The 27,184-nt window shown below is 43.0% G+C and overlaps 1 protein-coding gene across 4 annotated transcripts in view; it reads right to left on the bottom strand.

The window, feature by feature from the left end:
• CUNH3orf20 (chromosome unknown C3orf20 homolog) overlaps window positions 1-24,989 on the bottom strand; it is a 50,832-nt gene extending 25,843 nt beyond the window's left edge. The window contains exons 1-10 of one of the 4 annotated variants that reach the window (XM_040738301.1): window positions 23,756-24,988; window positions 21,074-21,183; window positions 17,456-18,285; window positions 16,336-16,476; window positions 8,750-8,866; window positions 7,653-7,661; window positions 7,169-7,298; window positions 6,037-6,306; window positions 5,001-5,150; window positions 3,285-3,405 (exon numbers count right to left, since the gene is read on the bottom strand). In XM_040738301.1, the coding sequence (XP_040594235.1) occupies window positions 3,285-3,405; window positions 5,001-5,150; window positions 6,037-6,306; window positions 7,169-7,298; window positions 7,653-7,661; window positions 8,750-8,866; window positions 16,336-16,476; window positions 17,456-17,930 (1,413 nt within the window). In that variant the 5' untranslated portion in view covers window positions 17,931-18,285; window positions 21,074-21,183; window positions 23,756-24,988. Of the gene's footprint in view, window positions 1-3,284; window positions 3,406-5,000; window positions 5,151-6,036; window positions 6,307-7,168; window positions 7,299-7,652; window positions 7,662-8,749; window positions 8,867-16,335; window positions 16,477-17,455; window positions 18,286-21,073 lie in introns of all 4 variants that reach the window. The other 3 variants (XM_040738302.1, XM_040738300.1, XM_040738303.1) reach the window with 3 other exon arrangements.
• Between the last annotated feature and the right edge of the window lie 2,195 nt (window positions 24,990-27,184).

The following is a 27,184-nucleotide window of genomic DNA, read 5'->3' as shown; positions in this document are numbered from 1 at the left end:
GTCTGGGACACACTTGTATTTTGTATTATTCTAGAAATGATAAAAGATTTTCCAAATTTGATTAAATGAATTTACATATACTTACAATTTAAAATGGGTTAAAAATGAATAGAATAGGATAAATATGACATTCTTAAACAAATCATCAAACTTTAATTGTCCTAGTTTGTTTCCTGTAACTGTGATAAAGACCACTTTGACTAAAAGCAAGTTTGGGAGGAAAGGGTTTGACTTACATGTCTCAATCACAGTCCATCACTGAGAGAAGCCAAAACAGGAACTCACGTATGGCAGAAACATGAAGTCAGAAACTGAAGTAGAGGCCATGGATGAATGCTACTTACTGAGTTGCTCCTCATCACTTGTTCAGCTCGCTTTCCTTTCGTTTAAAATACTTATTTTTATTTTATATGTATGGGTGTTTTGCTTATATGTATGTCTGTACACCATGTGTGTACATTGTTCATGGAGGCCAGAAGAGGGAGAAGAATCTTTTGTAACCGGAGTTACAAATGGATATTAACTGCCAAATGGATGCTGAGAATCAAACTGAGATCTTCTGGGAAAGCAGCCTATGGTTTTAATCACTTAGCCATCTCTCCAGTCCTTCAGCTTGCTTTCTTATACAACCCAGGACCACCTTGCCTAGGGATGGCAACGATTACAGTGTGTTGTGTCCTCCCACAACAATCAATAATAAAGAAAATGCCCCCCACAAACTTGCATACAGGCCAATCCAATATGGAAGTCAATTCCTTTGGGCTGGAGATATGGCTTGGTGGTTAAGAATACTCATTGCTCTTCCAAAGATCCTGAGTTCAGTTCCCAGCAACTACATGACAACTCACAACTGTCTGATAACATCTTCTGGTATACAGATGTACATGCAGACAAAGTACCCATACACATTTTAAAAAGTCAATGGCTTAATTAAGATCTCCTCTCTTCCTAGATATGTCTAGGTTTGCGTCAAAGTGACAAAAACTAACCAGTACCCTAGAGACCAAGAGAAAAACCTTTAAAAAGTAGCAACCAGAGGAAGCAAACAGATTTGGTTAACTACAGATTAGACTCTCATCCAAAACTATGGAGGGAAGACACAATGAACACTATTTTTAAAATGTTAAAAGAAAAAAGAAAGCCAACCTAGAATCTCATATACCATAAAATATCCTCTAACAATGACATTTTCACATGAAAACAACAACAAACTTAATTGCCAGATAATCTGTGTTTATAGAAAGGCCAAAGAAATTCTTCAAGTTGAAGAGAAATAATACCAGAGAGTAGCTTGGATTTGGAAGGCAAAAAGAAGGTAGTTAGAAATAGACAGTATCTGAGTTAAAACTGGTTCAAGACAGCATGCAAACTCCCCGGAGCCAGATACCTGGTGCCTGTCATCCCACCCTATGTCATCTACTCCTTTGTTCCCTTCTTCCACAGGAAGCACATATGAACTCTTAAAAGGTGCCACACCAGCTCCTCCATCACAAAGCTTTTAGGAGCAATGTTCATTCTTTCATTTTATCTAGAACCCTCCCTGTCCCCTACCTCTGAATCATACGCTGTCACTCCATGTTATAACTCATGGGCTGCTTTCTATTCCAGGCTACTTCTTGACTGCATAGACGTTTGCTGTGCAGGTCCAGGGTGAACTAAAATAAGGCATAGTGCTAAATAGCTGGGCATGAGGGTGCACACCTGTAATCCTAGCACTCAAAAGACTGAGCAGAAAGATCATTTGTTACGAGCCAACCTGTCTGCACAGATAGGCATTATTGTGCAGCAATTTCCTCTGAATTGAAACACTGTCCTAGAGGGAGGAAGGAGGCTCCAAACACTTAGGAAATGAACAAGCTTACAAATTCAGGAAAACTGAAATTTAAAAGATTTACAGGGCCCCTGCCTAGGTTATACAAGAGATAAACAACTTCTTGGGAGGAAACTGCAACCAGCTGTGCTGTCTGGAAAGACTCTGGTACCTGTCTAGCTGCCTAAAAGCTGCGTAGAGAACTCCAGGGGAATACATCTTTTGTGAGTTATTAACCATTCCAGGGATAGATGCCTGAGAATGCAGCTAGTTGTTTTTGAGTCATTTTGACTTTGTAAGTAATTCTCATGATAAGTAACTCCAGTAAACTCATTTGTTTGTCAAGCCGGCCTGTGGTAGAACCATTTCTTTGGTCATGCATTCATGCCACTATTTAGGGTGAACAGACATTTGTTCATATCGTCTCAGAAAATTCATATAATGGGTATTATAAAAAAAAACTCTAAGGTCAGCAAGATGGTTCAGTAGGTAAAGGTGCATATTGACAAGACAGACAAGTTCAAGTCTTGGGACTCACACAACAGAAGAGAACTAACTCCTGCAAAGTTGTCTCCTGACCTCTGCATATGTGTTATGGTATGACCTCGTGTGTGTGTGTGTGTGTGTGTGTGTGTGTGTGTGTGTGTGCACGCGCGCGCGCACGTATGTTTATTAAGTATGTTCCTTAGTCAAATTGCTGTCTCGCACTCTGATAACTGAATAACAATTCTGGTCTAAGAGTTACGGAGATACAGAGACAAATGAATTAAAGCCTTACTTATAGCATAAGCATGCCAAATTCTGTTTTTGTGCTAGCTGTCTGATTACACAAGTTTTTGCTTACTGAAGGTAGAATATCCAAATAGATACCTATAACATTCACTTCTGTAAACATGCTTAACCACAGTGAAATCTTCCCTCCGTAGTCATGAAACACAAAGAATACCTGCATATAGCCATGTAGGTAAGAAATTGCAAAACTGATGTAAGCCTAAAAAACTGTAAGAAATTACAAATGGGCAGCGGGACTTACAGAGCACAGGTTCAGTCCAAGCTAGATAGCATAAAAGTGAGCCTAAGTTCTCTAACTCTTCTAGTATTTCTTGGTTCTTTTCTAGCAAGTTTTCTATAACACAAAATAAATGTAATAAAATTTCTTTAAAAATAAAATTATTAAAAAATAAAGTTCTCAACTACTATAAATGTTGCTTCATTAAATGAATATTTTACAATAAAATGCAACTATATAAATAAAAACAAATAGGAAGGAAGTTGCCATGAAGGATCAGTAAAGCAGCTCACAGTTGCTACAGGCTGATGAAAAACAAGTAAGCCTACTCTGGATCCCTATTGACCGACTCATGACCTCTGAACAAGATCATGTAGTCACTGGGGCAGTGCTGTCTTACAGGTACTTGCCTTTAGATGGTGAATAGCCTATGGAAGCCACCCCCTACTCCTGGTGCCCGCGTACCTTGTATTCCAGAGAGAGCAATGTCTCAGTCTTGTTAGCCCAGCTCCACTTATGGACTATGTAGCCCTTCTGGTCATTTGTGATTCCACCTTCTTCATCCAAAACCAAGACATATGGACAGCTAGGAGATACAGAAGATAGAAACTACTTGTAGGCCCTGAAAGGCCTCATCACGACAGGCTACAGACAGGTAGGGCTGCGCGAGTCTGCCCCAGTCTAAAGGAATGTTTACCTGACATAAACAACCTGAGGAAGGGAAGGGAAGAGTCTGAAGACTCCTGTGAGCAGCTTCACCTTTCCACCCACTGTCATCTAAGACTCCTTACACCAACTGATGCTAGTGGGGCATCTATAGAGAAGATACGGGCTGAGGTAGATAATATAGGTTCCAGCAAAAACCCAAAGGATGAAAAACAAATTTTTTTCTGTAGTCCAGTAGCCTCACACAAAGATATCAAGCACCAAAATGTGAGCTACGACATCAAAACGACTTATGAAAAGACCAACTCTTAGCTGTCAAGAGTATGTGCTGCTCTTAAGAGACCCCCCCCAATGTGGTGATTCATCTGAACTGTCAACTTGAGTAGTTTGGATATGCCTGGATTAGTGGACCATGCCTCTGTATTTATCTGTGATTTCAGAGATGACCAGATCCTGGGTGCTCTGTCCTGATCAGTAGATTAATCCTTATGGGTTCATAATATGATGCCATTATTAGGAGGTACTGAAAGACAAGAGGAAGCCTAGGTGGAGGAAGTTAGCCACTGAGTTTTATCTGGAGGAGGGCTGTATTTTTGTTCTGGTCCCTTGCTGTAAGCTCCTTTCTTTATTTCCTAGGTCATATGATGTGAAGTACTCTAATACACTGTGTTATGACAAACTAACACCTCTGAAACTGTGAACCAAAGCAAATCTTTCTTTCAAGTTGTAAATGTCAGGTAATTTGCTGCAGTAATGGGTAACGTAATTAATACACAACCAAATTGTTTACCCGTTCCTAGTGTAAGACATTTTTTCCACTAAAGAATTGGGGCTGGAGAGATGGCTCAGAGGTTTAGAGGTCCTGAGTTCAATTCCCAGCAACCACATGGTGGCTCACAACCATCTGTAGTGAGATCTGGTGCCCTCTTCTGGCATATAGGGATACATGCAGGCAGAATGCTGTATACATAATAAATAAATCTTAAAAAAAAAAGAAAGAATTTTTCCAGGGGTGAAAAATGGGGATGCTGCTCAGTGGTAGGATACTTGCCTAACATTTATGGGGTTCTTGTCCTCAGCACTGAAAAACAATAACAACAAAAACCCTGTGTATACGCCAGTCACTGGTGGTGCACATCTTTCATCTCAGCACTTGAAGGCAGAGGCAGGAGGATCTCTGTGTGTTTGAGGCCAGCCTGGTCTACAGAGCAAGATCCAGGACAGTCAGGACACAGAGAAACCCTGACTCAAAAAACAAAAACAAACAAACAAACAAAATAAACCACCCTGTATGTCTGACCAAGAATGGAGAGCTTAGTGTTCTAGTGAACCCAGTGGGGAACTTAGACTGGGTTCCTTCTCACTGGGCCTCAACGTACCACATGTATCTACAGGCCCTGGCTCAGTGCCTCCCTAGACATCTTTAACTAGGAACTCTTAGTCACCACCTTATACACCTATACTAGGTACCTCAAAGGATACTACATGAGGCTAGACTTCCCTTGACCTACTCACCTGTTCTTCAAGTTGTAGTAAACACAGCCCTGGCCTTCAGCATTGAACAGAGCCAGGAAGGTGTTAGGCATGTCGTTAAAGAGGCAGGTGATGGGTTTCCCTCTGCAGCATGTGGGAATCTGAAGCATGGCGATGTTTCCAGAGGGATAGCTGGCAGACACAGTCAAGTCAAACTGACAGAGAACTCTCCAGGTGTTTGGCTATCAGGGTCCCCACATGAAAGGAGTCTTCTGCCATGTATGTTCTCTTCCTTCAGAGATCCTGCCTGGCTTTGCATATGTTACAATTAAATAATTATGGAACCCAGCCATTCTCTAGGTCCTTCTTGTTCACTACCTTATGAGAGGTAGTCCTTTCTCCATTTCACATATTAGAGTTTTTACAGGTCTAAATAGTACTGGGGACATAGGCTTTTAGTGCTAAAACATGAAGGTCTTGGGAAAATCAGGGTGAAGAGGTTACCCCATGTCTTGTCTCATCTTGCACCACAAGTGAGTGACAGAGTCAGAGCATGATCTCCAGAACCAGAAGTATTTCTAGCACTATCGGGATGTCTCCACTTTTGGCGAATTTAATGAAAAAAAAATATGTTCTCTCTGATCCTTCCCTAACTCAAGAGGCCCCAAGAAGCACTGGTCCTCAGAAGAGCAGTATTGGCAGGTACTTCTCTGTATAGAATTGCAGAAGCAGAACTCTGGGTAGTAGGACTATAGTGACTGCTGCTGCAATCTGTCTTCCAAAATCTTTCCTACCAGCCAAATAAAAACAGAAATATAAAGAGGCAAGCTTAGGCTTCTCACAGGCATCAGGAGCTTGATGTAGTCCTGCTGACCTGAAGTATACTGAACTTGTACCTAAATTTTGAACTCCTTCCTCAGTCTCTCCAGAGCTTGACCTGGACCAACACTTAACCCCTCAAGCATCCTCACCAGGCTTCTCTAGTTGGCCAAGAATCCCATTGAACAGTTAGCTGTTTCAAGCTCTGGAGTTCTCTGGGGCTGAGTTGGGGAGAAAGCAACACCCATCAAAAGGATATTAAACGAAAGAAGAGCCATCGTAGAAAGTGTAATGCAGCTTGATATGCTTCTTGGGCCCTTTCCACTCTTGAGAATGGCGGCCCATGTGAGCATGGTGGCTGGAAGGCTGGTGAGGAGTGGAAGCAGTAACCGGAGTCCCCACAGTGGGAGGATGGTGAGAGTCCCCCTTGGAGGTCACCATTAAATGAGAGGGCATCTTTGCCCTGTAATTGCGTAAAATCATGGGGCAGGAGGCATTCCTCCCTCTCCACGAGATCCTTTCGGCTTCTCTGTGGGAAGGAGATGAACACATCTAGGTGCTCGGTTTTCACTCTCCAGAGAGGTTCTCTACAGCCCCTTCCCAGCATTCAAGTCTCCCACCCCTTGTCCTAAAGCACATATTCTCTTCCTGTTCTTCCTCATATGCAAAGGCACTATTTTTAGGAGGAAGTAGGAAGGTAGCTGTGTCTGACCATCTGTCTGAACCTATGGAGCTATACACAGAAGGAACTCTGGAGCAGCTGGAGACAGACTATCCTCTCACCGCCCCCATCCTGAAGTTCCAGGTGGGCTCCTTCTAGAATGTCATAATACAGAGATGAACTGGGAGACTGTTGCTTACCCATGCTCTGGCCCCGTGATCCCAGGAGACACATATGACTTAGATATGAAAAGGGCTTTAATTTTTATGAGTTGGGCCCTTAGAGAAATAGTTTCTGCCAGGCTCAACAGTATCCCCAAATAATATACTATGAATCACCCATGTGGATGTAATATTTTGTTTGGGGAGATTTTTTTCTTGAACATTTGTAAAATCATGCCAAAAAATTACCACTTAGGACACAAAGTCTATGAATTGCCAGGAGCCACACAAAGGACTTCCTTGGGTGAGGTAAGGATGTTGCAGACAGAGGTAGAAAGTGTTGGGCTGACAGAGCTAGGTGAGCTCAGGAACTACTTTACTTATCTGTCAATTGGAAGGACCATGGGCTCGTGTTGTAGTGTGTGTGTGTGTGTGTGTGTGTGTGTGTGTGTGTGTGTGTGTGTGTGTGTAGAACACAGCTGGAAGTGGAGAGTGCACTTACTGCTGTGACACCCATCTCTCTTGTGTCTCATGTCCTGTAGATGCCATCCCCATATCTAGGCACTCACATGTGGCGACACATATCCTGCAGCTTTTCCCGGGCCTCAGGGCAGGGGTCCTGGAACTCAATGATGATGCTTTCAGGAGGGGTTCGGACTCGAGGGAGTGGGGACATGATATCATCAGCAGCCTTTTTGCCTGTAGTCAGAGGTGAGGTGAAATATGAAATATGGTGGGCTTTAGAGGTGAATTCTTGAGTGTCACTTCTCCTGGGGGAGAGCTGCAGAACATGTTAGGAGACTCTTTTGTGCTCTAGCAATGGAGATCCTTGTCTGCTAATTCAGTCAGTCAATAATTAAAGGTGCATCAGAGACTGAGGAACACAGGGATGAATAGCAACAATAGCAATGAAGGGGGCTTAGTGCTGATGCCTCCACAGTCCCCTATAACCAGTCCCCTTTTACCAAGGAGAGTGAAGCATGAGGAAGGCAAGTCACATGGAGCCAGGATGGGTGAAGACTTGGCTTCAAGCTTCTCAACTTCCAGCCTTACCTCCAGTGTCTGTGGGAACCAAAGGGGCAACATGAGCCAACCCTGCCTCCTCTACTACCCAGTCCTCCCCTGCCTGTCTGTCTAGTCCATGATGTCATCACTGTTGGCAGGATGGGTGGAAGGTCCTTCTCTACCACACAGTCACCTTGGAGCTTCTTTCTCTTGCTTCCTGTCTTCCCTAAAGTTCCCTTCTGATGGGGGTTGTCCTTCTGTATATATGTTTCTCTTATTGGTTGATGAATAAAACACTGTGGCCAATAGGGGCAGGGAGATAGGCAGGACTAGGAAATGAGGAGAATTCTGGGAAAGATAGGCAGGGACAGCCCACCAGAAAGAGTCAAGATGTAGCCGGCAAAGGAGTTGCAGGACTGGGCATTCTCCAGTAAGCTAAGACCACATAGAAATACTTAGGTTAATAGAAATGGGCTAATAATTAAGACAAAGCTAGCCAATAAGAAGCCCTAGTCATTGGCCAAAGTTTTATAATTAATATAGTGTCTGTGTTTATTTGGGGCTGAGAAGTGGCAATGGGACAAGAATCTCCACAGCATAGTAGCCCCTTTTAGAATACAGAACTGGAGCCTGCTAAGTTTGGGAAACAAATACTACTGTTACCCACTGATGATGTGGCTGGACAGAGCTGTCTCATTCACAGGTATGGGATCTTCATACTGACTTGGCTTGTATGGGGGTCATGTATGGGAGTGAAATGCAGAGGTGCTGCAGCTCTGGAGTGCTTGTAAGGATCTGTGTCACAGGCTGCTGAATCTCAGTGAGCTGAGCACCCTTCTATCAGTCATGAAACCTAACCATGCCACTAACTGCACAGGCTAGATGCAAATACAGCCATTCATTTCTCCTCCCACCATCACCAAGGATGGGGATGTGTGTATGAGCTCCACCCCAAAGAGAGAGGGGAGAGAGGGGGGGGAGGAGAGAGGAGAGAGAGAGAGGGAAAGAGAGAGAGAGAGGAGAGAGAAGAGAGAGAGAGAGGAGAGAGAGAGAGAGAGAGAGAGAGAGAGAGAGAGAGAGAGAGAGAGAGAGAGAGAGAGAGAGAGAGAGAGAGAGAGCGCGAGCTGTCTGGAAACATTACTCACCTTTCTTCTTGGCTTCCTTTCCTGTAGAGAGGGAAAAGCTCAGACAGGCTGTGGAAGTCTGGTAGACCAGCTGGTAAGGAGTGTTTACTCCCATGGCAGAAATGTTCATGGGAGATTCTAGTGAAGAAGAATGAATCTTCTTTACCATCTTTTAAAATGTCAGTTACTTTTTTTAAATGTAATATAATTTTCTTGTTTAAACAAAATGGTGGGCCAGATATTGCAAAGCTACCTGTAGTCATTAACCAACCAGGAAGTTTTCTGAGGAAAGACTTCTAGACATATAAGTGAGCTCAGAATAAGGAAGCAACATCTTAAGGCTCCCCTTTACAGGCCTCCCCATCCAGCCTCACAAGGGTGAAGAGCTCTCACACTTACATAATAAGTAGAAAGCAAGCACAGGGCGAACTCTTCTAAGGGCAAGTGCAAATGTCAGAGTGGCACTAGGTGTGGACAAACCTAGGCAGCAAGGAGGAAGGAATGAGAGTGGGCTCTCCTATTATCTAATGCATGGGAATCAGATGTTCTTCCAATGGCCTCTCAGTCCCACACTATCACACTGTCTTCTTGCCACCATCTGATATGTGGCTACTTAGTTCTAATGTAGCACCCTAGGTCACATTGGGAAGAGTAACAAATAAAGAGGTCCACTAAGCCCTCTCAACCCACAAGTCCATCTTCAGGTACGAACATGAGGCTTAGGTTTAAATAAAGAACAAGAATTATGTATTACTAAGCAGTCCTTCCCAAGGTGAGGCCTGACCTACACTGACAAAGCATTGCTTCTAAGCTATGTCCTCCAAGATTTCTGTGTGAAATCTCTTTCTTGGAGAGAAGTTTCCCCACTGATTGGCCCAAGGCCCAAGTCTTTTCCTTCCCAGGCATGAGACTCCTGGGGAATTCCCATTCTTTGGGGTTCATTGTGTCAGTAGTCTGACAGTCAAAGGGAAGAACACAAATAGTCTCTGTAGATTACATTCACTCCTAGTTACAATCTTAAACAAAGCCCACTACCTCTTGTTCTTTTGGGCATGAAACCAGTGTTGGAAAATGCTCAGAAATTTACTCCACATACTCAAATTCATAAAGAAAATGGTAGACTTAACCTCATTAAGTAGACAAAAATTATAAATAGGGCCCCCACCCTGGATGATCAAAACACAAGAGAAAAATCACTTTTGCTAGTGTCTCAGGTATTAAAGTTAAAACAGCTTTCAGTACCTTCTACTCTAGAAAAATTAGTAATAACTGATGCTGGTCAACTTGTCTATGTAGAGAAAAATCATGTAGAAAGTTATGCAGAGGGGGCTGGAGAGATGGCTCAGAGGTTAAGAGCACTGACCGCTCTTCCAGAGGTCCTGAGTTCAATTCCCAGCAACCACATGGTGGCTCACAACCATCTACAATTCAATCTGGTGCCCTCGTCTGGCAGAACACTGTATGTATAATAAATAATAAATAAATCTTTAAAAAAAAGTTATGCACAGATTGTGACCCTCTGCCCCAGTAATCTCTCACCTGGCAAATTAATCTTTTTTTTTAGTTAAAAATGAACTCGGTATGTTTAATAAAGCTTGGCAAATTAATCTTAACCAATGCATCAGAAGGAAAAAGTGATGAGCATACAGTTGCATATAGAAGTAGAAGCAAAAAGCATGTGAAGCTAAGATCTTGGATAAACATGGAACTTTCGTATTGGAGGGAATTTGCCCCCACTCACATGGCAAGTGTTTCAAACCATACAGCCATCCTGGCAATCATTTTCAGCTATATAACAAAAACTGAGAACAATGACAATACTATCAAAACATATATGCATGAACCAAGATAACGAGAGTATTTTTGTCTTGGGATATTTTACTCAGTAATGTCACTGTCAAATGGGAATAAAGGAGCAGCCCTGTGTTTGTCTGTGGTAAGCCAGGAGGGCAGGTGTCAGGACAGGAAGACAACCAGGAAGCAGTCTACAACCAAGGAAAGTCATCTTAGTAAAGGATATGTTCTAGCTGGATTTAAGGAGATATGCCAGGCATACTTACTAGAATGCAGCCCATAAAAACACAAATTTTTGCAATAAACTATCATACTTAGAACGTAATGCACTCGGAAATCTACCTAATTAAAATCCTGAATTAAATGAATGCTTTCCCAAAAGAAATAAATGGATCATTCCTTCTATTGTATTTGACTATTTGACCACCTACACACACACCCATCCCCCCAAAAAAACCTTAAAGCTTTTTAAAGAGAAGACTATCTCCGGTTAGGGAGATAGCTCATTAGATAAAAACACTTGGAGAGCCTGGTGAGCCAAGTTCAACCCACAGAACCTGTCTGATGATGCTAGAACAGCCTCCATAGAGTTGTCTTCTGACATCCACATGAACACATCTTACACACATACAATAGCAATAAATACAGATTTAATGTGAGAGAGATGAACACCTGCACCAAGAGTCAACCAGTGAGATTTCTGAGTGAGCTCCATGATGAGAGGGGCTTCCTTATCCCCCCTCATGATGCTCCAGGCCACAATCCAACTGAATTCTCTTCTCACTATCACCCCATAAATCTAAGCTCTGAGGGATTCAGAATGTCTGTGCCTTGAAGACCAAAGCCTGTGACCCTGAAAATATGTTTTACTAGTAGCTAGGCAGGAAGGATAGGCAGGGCTACCAGAGGAGGAGAATTCTGGGAAGGGTAGGCAGACAACAGTCGCCAAAGGAGTTAGAGGTCCAGACCCTTCTCTGGTAAGCCAAGACCTCGTGGAAATATACAGATTAATAGAAATGGGTTAATAATTAAGACAGAGGTAGCCAATAAGAAGCCCAAGTCACTAGCCAACAAACAGTTTTACAATTAATATATGTCTTTGTGTGTTTATTTGAGACCCAAGGGCAGTGGGACCAGCTAGGACAAAGAACCACTCATAACCTCTGTGTGTGTGTGTGTGTGTGTGTGTGTGTGTGTGTGTGTGTGTGTGTGTGTATCAGTGCCTGCAGAGGCCACAGGCATCAGATCCTCTAGAACTGGAGCTAAGGGAATTTGGCATGGGTGCTGGCAGATGGAACTCAGGTCCTCTGCAAGAGTAATACATAACTCTCTCTGCCGGCTTCATCTTATTTCTGAGACAAGGATCACTAAATTGGCTAGACTGGCTAGCCAGTAAGTCCCAGGCATCCTCCTCTATATCTCCATGAGCACTGGTATTACTGGTGATCTGAACTTAGGTCCCAATGTTTTGTGTGGCAAATACTTTACTGAGCTATCTTTCCACAACACTTAATATGAATGTTATGCCAGTGTTTGCCATGTACTATTTAGGAAATAGCAATGAGGGAAAATGTATGCACTCAAAGGCAGTATTTTTTTGACACAGGGCTTCTCTGTGCAGCTGTGGCTGTCCTGGAACTTACTCTGTAGAACAGGTTGGCCTCTTACTCAGAAATCTGCTTGGCTCTGCTTCTGGAATGCTGGAATTGAAGGTGTATGTACCACTACCACCCAGACAGAGGCAATCTCTTAAAAGCATTTTTAAAGCATTTGTTATTATTTTATGTATGTGTATTTTGCCTGCATGTATATCTGGGTACAACATACACACCTGATGCCCATGGAGACAAGCACACATCACATCCTTTGGAACTGGAGTTACCGAGGTTGTGAGCTGTCGTGTGGGTGCTGGAAACTGAGTCTGGGTTATTATGAGAAAGCAGTCAGTGCTCTTAACTGCCAAGCCATCTCCAGCCCCTTAAAATATTTTTAATCTGTGGTTGGTTTGAGGTAGGGAAAATTTTAGGGACATGAGAAGAGGACCCTTTCACCTTGGAATACTGTTGAAACTTCTCACCAGCAAAGCAAAAATTCGAGGACAGATGACTGTGCCACTCAAGGCCTTTCTCTTTCCCAGATTTAAAGTGGAAACTTTCTAGGAACCTCACCAGAAACCCCATTTATGGAAAGGACATGTAACAAACCCCTTGTGCAGCCACAGTGGCTTCTGGTTTTACCTCTTCAGATAATAATGTTATCCAAGGCATGGCTGGAGTCATCCCACTATCTCTTATCAAAAGAAAGAGAAAAGGGGAGGAAAACTGTAGTTAACCTTTGAGGTGTAACTTGAGAGCCATCAAATGGTATATATGGTTAGTACTAAGACAATGAATTGTGTCTCTCCCTTGGGGAAATCCTATCCACAACTTGCATATATCTTATTTTATCCTACTGTTCCTTGGAGAGCACATACCCCCAATACAAACATACCTGAGTGTGTTTTTCTTTCTTCTTAGTGGCTGTCTTCTTCTAAACCCTCATTAAGACTGTGTTCAAATATCTTCAATAAAATTGCCAATTCTGCTGGTCCTACAATTCTTTTGAGCAACCATGATTCCCAGTTCTGCCTGAGCTGAGGTCCCTAAAAGTATAAGTATTTCCTGCCTCAGGTTGCTGAGGGTGACAACTGAAGCTGTGTCTCTGCACCCTCATTGCTGATTGGATGAACCTACACATGTACATCTGTGGATATAGGACTGCCCTTACTCAGGTAGGAAAATTTCAAGGATTTGGCTGGCTCCTATGAGATTTTGTGACATACTTTCACATTCATGTAAAAGACCTGGATCCCACAGAAGTGTGTAATCCCTGAAACAGAGCACCGAGTATAGAACTCTCTGTGTGTCAATCACTCCCCACCTAGTGTTTCCAGCAATGCTAGAGGACTTAAGGCACCAGAGCCTAGCTGGCTCAATCACACTAGGCACAAAGTAACTCCCTTAAAATGGATACCTCTATTTCTTCTTCCTCTGAAAGGGAGAAATGTCTGACTGGAAGTTTATTTTAGGAAAGGAAACTTGAAACTTATCAAAAAAGCCTTATTTTATCTTTTTTTAACAAATTCTATGCCACATTGTACTAATCTTACAAAATTTAAAATGGAATGCTGAGTGCTGAGTTTTTTTATTTTCTTTTCCCTGAATACTTGTTTCAAACAAGAAAACATGGGTCCCTTTGTGTCTAACTTTGGCAGAAATATTCAAGGGCTTTCTTGTTTACTCCTAACTTTTCAGTTGCTCTGGCATCCTTCCCCATTGTGGGATCTCTGTGTAGCCCTGGCTGTCCTGGAATTTCTTCATTCCCTCTTCATCCCACCACAGCATGTTTCATGGGATCCCCACACCACTTTCATGAACTTCCATGAAATCTCATGGGTTTTTTTGTTTTTTGTTTTTTTCCTGATCTGGAATTTTACTATTTAACTGATTTGCTCTGGATGTGGCTATCATTACCAGGTATTTAACTCCAATCATCAGGGGAGCCTGACAAAGTCACTGCCTTAACGGCAGGGAATAGCACTAATGGGTGACTGACTGCACAGGTGACAGAGCAAGGGTGTAAGATTTGTTCTGAGGTCTAATGACAGGACTAATAAGCATTCAAATGAACACTAGTGTACCAAACCAAGCTGAAGATATAAAACATCACAGGAGAAAACTAATTGAAAAAAAATGGACCAAGAATCAGAATGAATATTTGCCGAAGACATATAAATGACCAACAATATATGAAAAAAAGGTTTAAAGCTATTAATTATCAGAACATAAATCAAACCCACAATGAAATATCATTTTGTGACTTTTATCAAAAATAAAAAACAATAGCAGGATGGTAGTGACACATGCCTTTAATCTCAGCAGTTGGGAGGCAGAAGCAGGAGGATCTCTGTGAGTTTGAGGCCAGTCTGGTGTACAGAATGAATTCCAGGATAAGCCAAGGCTACACAGTGAAACTCAGTCTTGAAAACAAACAACAAAATAATACGTAAAAATAAAACAATAACAATAACAATGCTAATGAGGGCATGGAAGAAAGTTGTGTATTTGTGGTAGCATTGTAACTGAATATAGCCATAATAAAGATTTCCTCAACAACTAAACTGCTGTGCAGAGTGGCATACACTTGTAAACAGTCACAGCACTTGGAAATCCAGACAGGAAAATTACAAGGTAATGGCTACATAGCAAGACCCTGTATCAAACAAAACAAAAAAGAACAAAAATTAAAATAAGAACTACTGTATGGCAACCCCACTTGTAGGTATATATCCAAAGGAAATGAAGTCAGTGTCATAAAGAGATGTCTGTATACCCATGTGCACTGCAGCATAATTCCCAAAAGCCAAATGGGATCAGCCTGAGTATCCATCAGTGAACGAACAGATAAGGAAATTTGATACATACACAGAGTGGGATAGTATTTGGTCTTAAAAAGTAATGAAATTCCACCATTTATACCAAGATACAGGAGTTTAGAGGTCATTATGCTAAGTAAAATAAGCCAGGCACCAAAGATAAATCCTGCAAGAGCTCCCTCATGTGTGAAGTCTAAAACATTCGAACTCACAGAAACAGAAAGAATAATGGTGGTTGCTGTTGGTGATGTTGGTATTGGTACACACTTTCCTAAGTCCTAGGATCAAATGAGCAGCATGGTGGCATTGTCACTTTTAGTATATAGTGTTCTTGATATTTGCTAAGAAGGCAGGTAGAGCTTAGCTGTTCTTTTTACACACACAGGTAAGTAGGTGAAATGAAGACATAGAACAAACACTGAACTTCTGACCTGAGTGAATTGTGGTATTGCAGATCTTGCTCCCCTACCTCCACATCTCCAAGGATCACCTCCTCTAATGTTTCTCCTCCTGTTCTGTACACCCGTATTTTATGATATGTTCATAAACAACATCTTTGCTAATATTAAACCATTAAATAGATAACCACAAACATATCCTTTCACACATTTTTTTCTTTTGCCAGATGCTATTTTTTGAGAATTACCTACACTGCTGAGTTGCTTAATGCTTTAGGGTGGGGGTACGGGTCTCATGTAGCCCAGACTGGCCTAGAATCCTTGTGTAGCTGGAAAGCATCTTGAACTCCTAATCCTCCTGCCTCTACCTGAGTAACAGGATGACAGGTGTGTGTGTGCCCAGTTTGATTTACTCATTTTTATTGCTCACTATGAAGCAGTATCAGCATGGGCCATAATTTATTCATCTCTATTGATGGACACCTCTTTCTAATCTTTCTGTCTTTCCAAATGATTCTGTAATAAGTATTCCTGTAGGACTGCTTATATGCATGGGGCTGAGTTGTGGTCAGCAGATGGGAGCTGATTCCCATATGCCATGAAGAGGTGAGCTCAGACAGAGCAACAGGACTGACATCGATCTGAGTAGTGACTTCATTGCAGTGACATTTTTATCATGTGTACTAAACGGCTGATGTGTAACAGATTGGAAACTTCAGAACTTTGGCCATAGTCTGTTGAGAAACATACTCTAGAAGGTCCTGAAACAGAGGCCAGGCTGTGAGTATATGAGCTGAAGACATTTCCACCAACAAAAAAGTAGGCTGCTCTCCACCAGAGGTGCATGAGCCTTCCTTGCCAGCAACATGGTGTCAATGACTCCTGCTGTTCCACAGCCATCTCAGCCCATGGGAGCTTTGGCCTTTCAACTGTAGCTTTTGACTGCCTAGCACCTTCTTGTTGGCTCTGTTTGCACTTTTTCCATACAGGAGGGCACCCACCTTTCCCCAGCTGGGCTGCACTAAAGCAGCTTTTTCCAACAGTGCCTATCAGGCAGTCAAAGGCCATCTCCTTGGCATTGAGATGGAGGAGCTGGCTGGCCTCCACAAAGCGCCTGGTGATGTCCAGAGGATTGGCACCTGCTGAGGGAATGAGCAAAGACAAAGTGTTTTCCTCTTGGCATGGATGACTCTTCCAGAAAAAAAGACTTTTGCAAATGGCCCAGGAAATAAAGGTGAAGATTCACTTCTGATGTAAGGGGAGGAGATCCTGACATGCACACTCGATTGAGCAGAGAGCTCAAGATCCAGCAGGCAGCACTTTGCTCCCCATCCACCTGCTTGCCCGCCCACCTGCCTGTCTCACTGCCCACAGCTGAGCACTGAGGCCTCCAGGAGGCTGCTGCTGACAACGCTTTAGGGTCTTCTCCAGCCTTGGAATGATGCTCTAAGCTTGGAGGCCCTCCCTGGGTTCAGAATTTCCTTGGCATTGGCTGGACTAGGCTCTTGATTCACAGATTCTACATCTCTACTCTTCAATACAGCTCTGTCCACCCCTGCACAATCACCGTAAACTCTCCCTTTAGTGTTTCTAATATCTCACTGCCACCACTGCTAACTTTTGAATGGGCACTCCAGAGATGGGTGACTGGAAGGGACATGGGAGGGCAGAGGGGGAAAAGGAGGCTTCTGCTCAGGGAATCACAGTTTTTGCAGCAGGCACATGCCACCATCCCAGTGCATACTTACACAGGCTAAGTATGCCTTATCCCAGGACTTGGAGCTAAAAGTGTGGGAGGCTTTGGGAAGGCTGGGGTTTCTAAATGTTTTCCTGTATGTATCTGTGGATAGGACACAAAGATATGGAGTTCTCTGGTGTTTCATGTGCACCCTGACTGCAGACATGCCTATCATCATGCACCGTCAGCTATGGAATATTCTGTGGCATTATGTGAGCACTCAACATCCTCAGACTGCACAGCATTTTAGATTATAGATTGTGGATACTCAATTCATACCTGTTGGGATGCATGTAGTGCAGGCGGGCACACATCCACCCCACCCCCACACACACACACCACCTACCTGTGCAGAAATGGAAGGGATCAGTGAGCAGCCTTACCAGAGGCAGACTCCACCATGGCCTTCATCTTCAGGGAAAGCAGCTCTGTCAACAGGTGGATGGATTGTCGCTGGAACTTGTGCAGGGTATCTTGGCCAGTGGACACCACTCGAGTAGAGGCAGGGGTGGGGGCTGAGTACCTGCTCCCGCTTGTGGCTGTGAGCAGCACTGGGGGTGGTGGGGGTTGTGGGGGTGGCTTCTTCTGTATGGGGACTTGCACTGGGATCATCTCTGCAAGTACCACTGTAGGAGTTCCAAAGGTAATCACTAGATCCTGGATGTCAGATGGAGTAGGTACTGCAGGATCGCTGATGAGCTCCTCCCAGGTGAACTCAAAGATATTCCTGATGCCTTTGGGGATGGAAATGCCTGCGTTTCGGCAGACAATGAGGAGTTTGGAGACGCGTGCCAGCAGTTTGGGGGCTGTGGCTGAGTATTGCAGGAACAGTTCTCGGTTACTTTTGACCTGGTTCATGTCGTCTGGGCAAGCATACTGCTGACACTGTCCATCTCAGAGGAGAGGGACCTTCAGCTGTAAAGACTCAGCAGTCTGAGAAGTGATGTGACTAGGGTCAGAAGCTCTTACCTACAGAGAAGCCTTGGAAAAAGATGGAGTGTGCATGCAGAAATAGCCCTCACAGGTCATTGAGCCAGGAGTTTGTCTCAGAAGGATAAGAAGGTTGCTGGTCATTCTTCCATGCTAGAACAAAGCATTGTTCCTTTCCCTCTTCTTCCCAGCAAATAGCAATGTGAGTGAGCTACACTGGGACAGGCCTGCTGCTGAGGATGGGCCCAGAGAAGTTCCAGAGAAGGCCACAGAAATTGAGTACCTAGAAGAACAAAAGGGCCAGGGCAAGGAGAAAGTCTCACCACACTTTTGTAGTTAGCACCCTGAGGGTAGAAGATCTGCCAGAGGTCTACTGATAAAAGCCTGCAAAAACAAAAGGATGCCATTGGCTCTCTCGGGAGACAAGGGACATGGGAGCTTCTGGTCATAAACCTGGGAAGGGCATTGAATTACTCAACATGTATAGCCTAGGCCAGACTGTAAAGCATGAAGGACAAATTGAACCCCACAGTTCAATATCTGATTCCACAGGTCACGTCCCACAAAGCCTAAGGAAAGCAACAATTAGAAAATGCAGTGTTAGAAAAATGCCATTGGCTGAAAGATGTAACACAACTACAGAGATGTAACAGTGTGAAAAATGAATACCCTAACATTAGTGGATTGTGGCAAGCATTTTTCCTCTTTAACAGAGCTGCTCAGGGACTCTAAGTGTCCAGGTAAGCATTGGGGGCTCGGGTTTAGCCAATAATGCATTTATGAAAACATAAATCCTCCTTTGGATCTTATGCTGAACAGGAACAATGCCCAACAATGCCTGCCTATTTCTGAGGGCCTTTTTGAGGATTTGAACCTCTGCAGGAGGGCAACATGCGGGACTGCCCATTTGAGGAAAGCTCAAGGACTTTTTTCCTCTCCTGACCTTTCCAGCATCTCCCTGCAGTGCTGGCTCATCTCTGCCATCTATCTAGAAGCCAATTCAGCATGTTTGCCATGATGTCAGCCACAAGAGCAGAAGGCAGGTTGCTGTGTCCATCAGTGAATGCAGCTGTCCAGCCATTTCTTTCCCCACTTTCCATTCTGACCACCACTTTTTCACAAAAGAAATCCTCTTCCCCCTTTCAATCTCTGATCCCAAGTTCCAGGACCATTCCAGGACAGCTCCTCAGGCACATACCTGCAGTGCTTGCAGAGAAGGTCCATGCCTACTTGCTGTGTATAACCTGTGGTGAGAAACTATTCTCTCCTAACTTACTGATGAGGAGCCAGAGCTCTGGACCCAGAAATGTCTGCCCTGGAGTTAAAGCATAGAGGCTTTGCATACACTACATCACTTCTCCCTGGCCTATGAGCTATCTTTGTCCATCTATCAGGAACAAAGTTCCCAAACAGCAAGAGTCCCATAGGACAAAGCTCCTAACATTCTACAGGCTTGAAGACAAAGTGGCTTCCTGTGTCTATCTGCTGACCTCTGGCATTGCCATTTCTCAGCTTTGCAGACTCAGAAAAATAGATTTGTTCTGGAATGGTCAGTCCACAGAACAAAGACACCACTCAGAATCTCAGGGATTAGGGCAGCAAGTCAGAGAGGTCTGACCCTAACTGTATAGGGCAGATAATGATGACATTTCTTCTCCCATAACCCCTACCATCCCACCATCCTCTTTCTCCTCCTCATTTTCCTGTTCCTTCACTTAGGACTCAAATGAAGGAAAGAAAATGACTAAGTAATTCCTGAAATCCTTGCCATGGTAACTGTTTGGGAAACTTCTCCCCCATCTTCCTAACTAGTTCCTATCATTTGAGGTTAATTACAAAGACATGTCATACAAATAGATAAAAGATGATTCTTCAAACAGGCTTACTAAGCTATAATCCCTCACAACATATACTTCAGTTTTGGTAACATGAACAATTATGTGTTGTATATTCAGAAATGCAGCCAATGTTACTATTGAATTTTAGAGTAGTCATCACCTCATAAAGAAGTAGATTTGTGATCACTCCCATTTTGTCCATCTCAAACAACTTTATCTAGCCTATATAGACTCACCTGTCTTTAAATTTTTAGTTAATTGGGTGTAGGTGTAGGTGTGGGTATGTACACATTAGTGCAGGTGCCTGCAGAGGTCAGAGGCTGGGATATCCTTGGAACTGAAGTTATAGACAGTTGTAAGCTGCTTTTCATGGGTACTGTAAATTGATCTTGGGTGCACTGGAAGAGCAGCAAATGTTGTTAGATAATGAGACATCTCTCCAGCCCCAGATTTGCCTTTTAATGTATGTGAATGTACATGCTTATGCGTAGATGTATGTGCATGTTCATGAAAGCATATGGGGACTAGAGGTCAATCTTGGTATTGTTTTTCAAGAGTCACACACCTTTGTTTGTTTTTCCAGGCAGGGTCTTACTGGAATCTGGGAGTCACTGATAGGTTAGACCAGATGATCAGTGAGCCCCAGCAATCTGTCTCTCTCTCCAGTACTAGAACTACAACACACTGCTACACATGGCAAATATGGTACTGAGGGTCAAATTCAGGCCATCATGCTTGCACAGCTAGCAAGACATCAACTGAACTATCTCCCAATACCCCATATTTTCCTGTTCTGGATATTTAATATAAATGGAATCCTGAATGTATGTGGTCTTTCCTACCCCTTTAGGAGCTATTGGCACTTGATGGTTCCTGGAGGAAGAAGTCATGTTTGTTTGAGAATATGACCACTGGTAAGATGTCCACGTACCAGCTGATGGACCCACAACCATGCACATACCAGCAACACTAATTGGACTTGATAGGCATAGTGATTTAAACGAGAAATGTCCCAGGCTCATGTATTTGAACACTTGGTCCTGGGTTGGTGCTTACCAAGTATTTTATATACATGGAAAAATATCTACTCAGACTTTTAAAAGAAATGTTATTTTAATTAAATGCACTGATAACATTACTACATTTCTTCAAATTTTGCCTTAAAAAGTACCTTATTACACTCTACCTATAAGATGAAAGTGAAGCTGTTAGGTAGAGGACCTTGAAACTTACCTTTAAAGGAGGCTGCCTTTATTGAATAAACACCTTTTAGTCACTCACTGTCTTGCCTGGAAGGGATGCGATGGGTATATCCCAGCAGTCATTTTGAACCATGAGGTTACCTTGAAGAGGGAAGTCGTGAGCTAGGGGTAGCCATGCAGAAAAATAGAACCTAGACTCCTGATAATAATATGGAACCCCCACACTACCCTTTTGCCTGTCTCCAAGCTTCTCTGACATGGGAAGACGGGCCTTTTGTGTTTGTTCCTAATGTCTACAGCCAGTTCTTCACTCACACTGCTATTCTTGCCATCAAATGTGATTTCTAAGAAGCAGTCATTTTAGGTCACCCCCATTCTCTTCCTTTTCTATTTAATCTTATTCACTTTTAAAGGATTGAGGCATGAGTCTTGCTCTTGAGAAATTCAATGTCAAAAGGAAGAATGGAATGGAACTGCTTACAATAGGAATCACACTTCAGAAAAATGTGCAAAGGCCGTGGACATGTGCATTAGTTATGTTTCTTTTGAGGTGACAAAATATCATGACCAAGACAAATCATGGAAGAGTTTATGGTTCCAGAGGGATAAGTATCACCATCACCATGGGAAAGCAAAGCAGCTGGCAGGCATGACAGCAAGAACAACTTAGAGCTTGAATTTCAAGCCTCAAGCCACAAACAGAGAACAAACTCAAAATGGTGCAAGTCTTTAAGTTCTCAAAACCTACTTCAGTGACATACTTCCTCCAGTGAGGGAATATCTCTTGAGCACCCCCCCCACTTACACACAAACAGTGCCACAAAATGAGGGCCAAATATTCAATGGGGGCCTGATAATATAGAGACACCAATCATTCAAGGGCACGTGATGACAGAATGCATGCTCAGCACTTCAGGTCATAATGGAGTTGAAATGCCCCCTCATTTAGTGACATCACAGTTGTCACAGCTGTGACGGTATAGTGCAGCATATTACTCTTGTTTTTTTGTGATACCGGTATGAGCACCCATACCACAAAACAGCGAGGCACAAGTGATAGGTGCAAATTTGGGTTGAGATTTAAGAGGATACATATTCTCCCGTCATGGCACTGAACCAAGAACACATTTGAGTAAAAGTGCACATAGCTGAATATTCCAAAGGAAAAAAGGCTTTCTCGGGTCATCTGGTCCTGCCTCTCTAGTTTCTGGTTCCCTCTGGTTTTAGAGATGTCCCTAAACAGGCTTGGTTGTAGATGGTTTGTGTGACTATCCTATGTACAAGCATGGCTTCTGGCGATAGAAATGCTCATTCCTGCTGTCCTATGCCTGGTACATAAGGTGGTATCTGGAGAGATGCTAAAGAACTCTCTAGCAGGAAGAAAATAGGTCACACAGCAAAGTGCATAGTATAGATGGTGAGTTAGTATGCAGTCTGCTTCACCTCATGTTATGCCAAGGCTCAACATGAAACCCTGGTGATGCAGTCCTGGGGTGCCTCTGCAGGGACATCCACTGCAGTGTCAAGCCCCCACTGAGATAAATTTCCTGAAAAGAGCAATCAAGAATGTCTGTCTATATGACCTAATGATGTCACTTCTCAAAATGATGCTCAGGGGGACATTTCAAAGGAGAAGGAAGGCAGCAGTATAAGACAGCAATTGTTAAATCAATCTGAAAGATGCTCTGGCTGGTGGTTTCTTCCTACCAAGGAATGCTGACCTGTGTTTGTGTTTTTGTTACTTTGATGAACTACGAAGCAGCAACAAAAATAACTGAATAGTTCAGTTTTTGAAAGCAAACCAGCACCATGTTGCTTACATTATACACTTAACTGACCATTTTCTGAAAATTCAAAATAGCATCTATAGAGCTAGAAAAAGACTTAACAGTACAGATTATCTGTGGCTAGAAACCAGGAAACCACATGTCCTGCACAGTTCTCAGAGCACTTGTAATCTGGGGACCATGTAGGGAGCAGAGAGCCAGGTAAAGACTGTGGAAGGGTGGAGAGGGTGAAGCAGGTGAGGATGGGAAAGGTGGACACCATGTTCCGCTCGGGGAAGCTTAATGCTGACGGCGAACAAGACACAGAAGAGGACAAAGCATAGCCTGGAGAAAATGCTTGAAGGTTTTTGGAGCCAGGGAAAACACAGTAGTTAGAAATGGATTTAAATGAAAAAGGAAGGAAGGGAGGGATTTAAACTAAGAGTGAAAAGGAAATAAGATTCTGACTGCTCCTATTGGTGGACACTCATTTTCTGTACACATGTCTGTGCAGCCTAGATATAAAAAACAAAAACAAAAAACGCTGCAGAGCACCAATGCTCTGCCAGAGGTTAGGGTTTGCTTTGTTTTTTAGACCATATCACTGTATAGTCATGTTGACCTGGAACTATGTAGACTAGGGTAGCCTCAGAGGTCTGCCTGCCTGAGTGCTGGGATTAAAGGCATGCTCCACCAACCCCAGCATGGGGTACAGGCTCTTATGAAAACATAGTTTCATGTGAGCATATTGACTTTCCAGTTCCCCAGACATTGACACCATCAACTCCACCACACTGAAGCCCTCATGTTTCACACTTGCCTACTCTTCAAACATGGAGGTAGATGTCCATAGCCTCCACCAGTCACACGAGTCCTCACAGCCAGCCAGCACGAGTCTGCTCTCATTATTTCCAAGTCAACAAATCATTTTCAATATCATCACTCACCTTGGATATGTAGCATTTTATGTGATCAGTTTGACATATAACGGACTTAGCTTGCCTCACTGGCTCAAAAGGAAATGAGCCAAATATGCTGTGGCTATCCTGTTGTGTTAACTGTAAAGACCAGTACCCACCCCTGGTTCAGATTCTAAATTCCATTGCCTCATCTGTATGTCACAACCAGGCCAGCTGAACAGCAACCCAGGGGAATGACCCAAGTCTCTGGCAAATGTACAGCTAGGTGCAGCAGGCATCTCATGTATATGGATTTGAATATTCTCCTTGGGAATTCTGCAGGTCAGCAGAATGATTCACTACATCAATTCAAATGAACTATACCAATACACACAAGGCCCAGAAAAGAGGTTACAATGAAAACAAGGAACTCAAAAGCAGTCTCTTTCCAAATGGTCTGCTTTGCTCCTCAGAAGCACACACAAGACACAGAGATGTTCTCCTGAAGGTTTTACCACTTCCTGCTCCCAAGTTAGACAAGGTCACGGAATGTTAGATGTGCACCTAGAAGAAACTGACTTGCCAATCCTTTGATCACTAATGGGAAGACTGTATAGGGACCACAAAACCAGAAAATGATCTTTGGAGCTGTCCTACTCAGAAGCTGTTAGCATAGCAAAATAATTAAATTTCAATTTCACTAATTTAAATCTAAAACTAGGTGGGGAAGGAGGGCCAGACAACTGAGTAAAGGTGCTTGCCTAGCAAGCCTGGTATCCAACGTTTGAACTTGGAGCTAACTCATGTAAAGGTGGAACAGGGGAAACACTCTACAAAGATGTCTGATCTCCTTATGTGTGCTGTGACATGTACATGCCACACACAAATATACACACAAAAATAACATGATATTTGAACTTAAAAGTTAAAGCTGGGGCTGTAGCTCAACATCTCAATAAGCATACCAACAAAAGTTATTAAATTTAAAATTTCACTCAACTCAATTATCAGAAAAGTTAAATGTTTGGGACAACTTTAGGTTTTTCTTTTTTTTTCCAACTGCTTTAAGACATCTAAATATGGATGAAGTGTTTCTGGTAAAAACTGAGTATGCAAGGTCAGCTATATTGTGAACTTCAGTGCACTCTGAGGACTAAATATGAAAAAGAACAAAGAGGACTTAGCGGTTACAAGTGCTTGGTATTCTTGCAGAACTGTTCCCAACACCCATATAGCAGCCCTACCTGTAATTCCAGTTCCAGAACATACACCCTCTTCTGACCTAAGGGCACCAGGTATACATGATACACACATATACACACAGCACTCACACATATACATACAAACAAAAGTGGGTGTGGTGACATACATCCTTATTCCCGGGACTCAGAAGGCAGAAGCAGACTTATCTCTGAACTTGTGGCCAGCCTAGTCTACATAGCAAGTTTTAGGACAGCCAGGGTTACTGAGACCCTGCCCACCCACCTGCAAAAAAATAATAATAATAAAAAAGAAACAAATATCTTTTGATAGTCCCTGTATCCAGACTATATACTGAGACATCCCGGGTATAATAGAAAAAAATAATTTTGCTTTTTAAATATGGATCTAACAAAGCTAAAATGGCCCAGGAATGTAGTTCAGTTGGTAGAATGCTTACCCAACATGCAAAGCCCTGGGTTGAATCCCCAGCAAGGCGTAAACCAGATGTGGTGGTGTACACCTGTAATACTAACACTCTGAACATGCAGTACAAATGGATCAGAAATGTACTACTGACACTTCAGCCTCTCTGTGAATATGCATCCACATGGTACTCAATGTTCTGAGAACAAGTGATAGCTAAGTGCCTATCTCTCTAGGCTCAGGAACATCAGGAAAGGGAACAGAGAATGTAAATCTGGAAGACTGACAGGACTGTGAAATGCCATCTTCAGGGCACAACATAGGCACATATAATCTCACAGCAGTTTCAAAAGGACCTGCAAAAGACTGAAACTGTCAAGAAACAATCATTGACTGGGAAGGGGTTCATTGGGCCCGACCCCTCCTTGTTGAACACCTGGCTACAAGAGATTCTGAGGAAAAGTCATTGTCATTGTCCAGGTTCCAACAGACATCACTAAATCTGAGACTGATACAGTCTCAGATTATAAGACAACAAAATGAAAAGAATGTGAAAAAAGGGCTTGTAAGAAAAAGGGGGAGTTGACAGGGGTGGAAGGAATAAGGGAGGCTAGAGGATGAAGGAAAATTGTACAAATTACAAAACATCCAAGATCATCTCTGCTACATATCAAGTTTGAGCTGCATAAAACCGCCTCCCAAAAAGGAAATAAACAAAACTGAAAGTGACACTTTCATTGCATTCCTATGAAGTCAATACTATCTTAGAGCAAGGATCTGAACTCTGAGGAGTCTGCTGCCATCTGCTGGACACCCTCACACAAAACTGGTCCATGAGAAACAACTTTCTGAAGTGGATTTCACATCATGCTTCATCTGAGGGACTAAAACTCGAAGATATAAGACTTGCCAAAAAGCCTTACAACTGATGAGGTAAAGAGGGGATTAGAAAGAGACTCACAAAGAGTCTTCAAGATCCCAGAGAAAATATTACCTACAGTTACCAGTTGACAGTCACTGAGTGGCTGTGCTTACTGCTTCTACCCATCTAAGGGCTTGTGGTCGCTGGGTCCTCCCATTCCCCCTGGCTCCACCTAAGGCTTACTGCTGCCTGGCTGTCCCTCCACATTCTCTTCTTGGTGCTCTACCTTATAAATTCACTTTCTTTTTGGAATTCACAACACTTGTTTGCCTTTTATTCTGCTTAGAGCTTGCTATGTAGTCCAGGCTAGGCTTGAACTCACTGAGATCCACTTACCTCTGCTCCCCAAGTACTGGAATTAAGAGAATATACTACCATACCTGGTTCTTTTCTGCTTTTGCTTATGATTGTGGCATGTCTAATAGTTCTATTTCTTTCTTTCACCTCTAAGCTATTTCACTCTGTTAGCTGTTGTCAGCCCTTACTTTTGAGTTGACTTTTAGATATGGTTTCAGGTCAAAGTCTAAACTCATTGCTTTGCCCTAGACAGTAAGTTCTGGAATGTACACTCCTTCCCATTGGATGGTTCTGGCACACCCATTAGGAGTCAACTTCCCACAAACACCTGGCTCTATTCTACCCTACTGACCTATGTGCCCGTGTTCATGTGCCAGTACCACACCCTCTGCACTGTGGTAGCTTTGCAGTAAGTCTTGAATCAACAAGTTGGTCCTCCAACTTTTTTCTGGCTATTCTGAGACCCTGGCATTTCCATATGAATTTTAGGATGCATGTGCCATTTCTGAAAAAAAAAAAAAAAGGCTAGGTTAGAGTTCTGATGCCCAATGAGACTGACAGGATGACATTGTGTCCAGCTTTCCCTTTGCTGTGGAACTCAGAGGTAACTTTCAAAAAATGGAATTTCCTTT

The sequence above is a fragment of the Mesocricetus auratus genome, unplaced genomic scaffold (genome assembly GCF_017639785.1).
Source record: "Mesocricetus auratus isolate SY011 unplaced genomic scaffold, BCM_Maur_2.0 Super-Scaffold_100676, whole genome shotgun sequence".
Taxonomy (NCBI): domain Eukaryota; kingdom Metazoa; phylum Chordata; class Mammalia; order Rodentia; family Cricetidae; genus Mesocricetus; species Mesocricetus auratus.
This window is presented reverse-complemented; position numbering and strand designations above follow the sequence as displayed.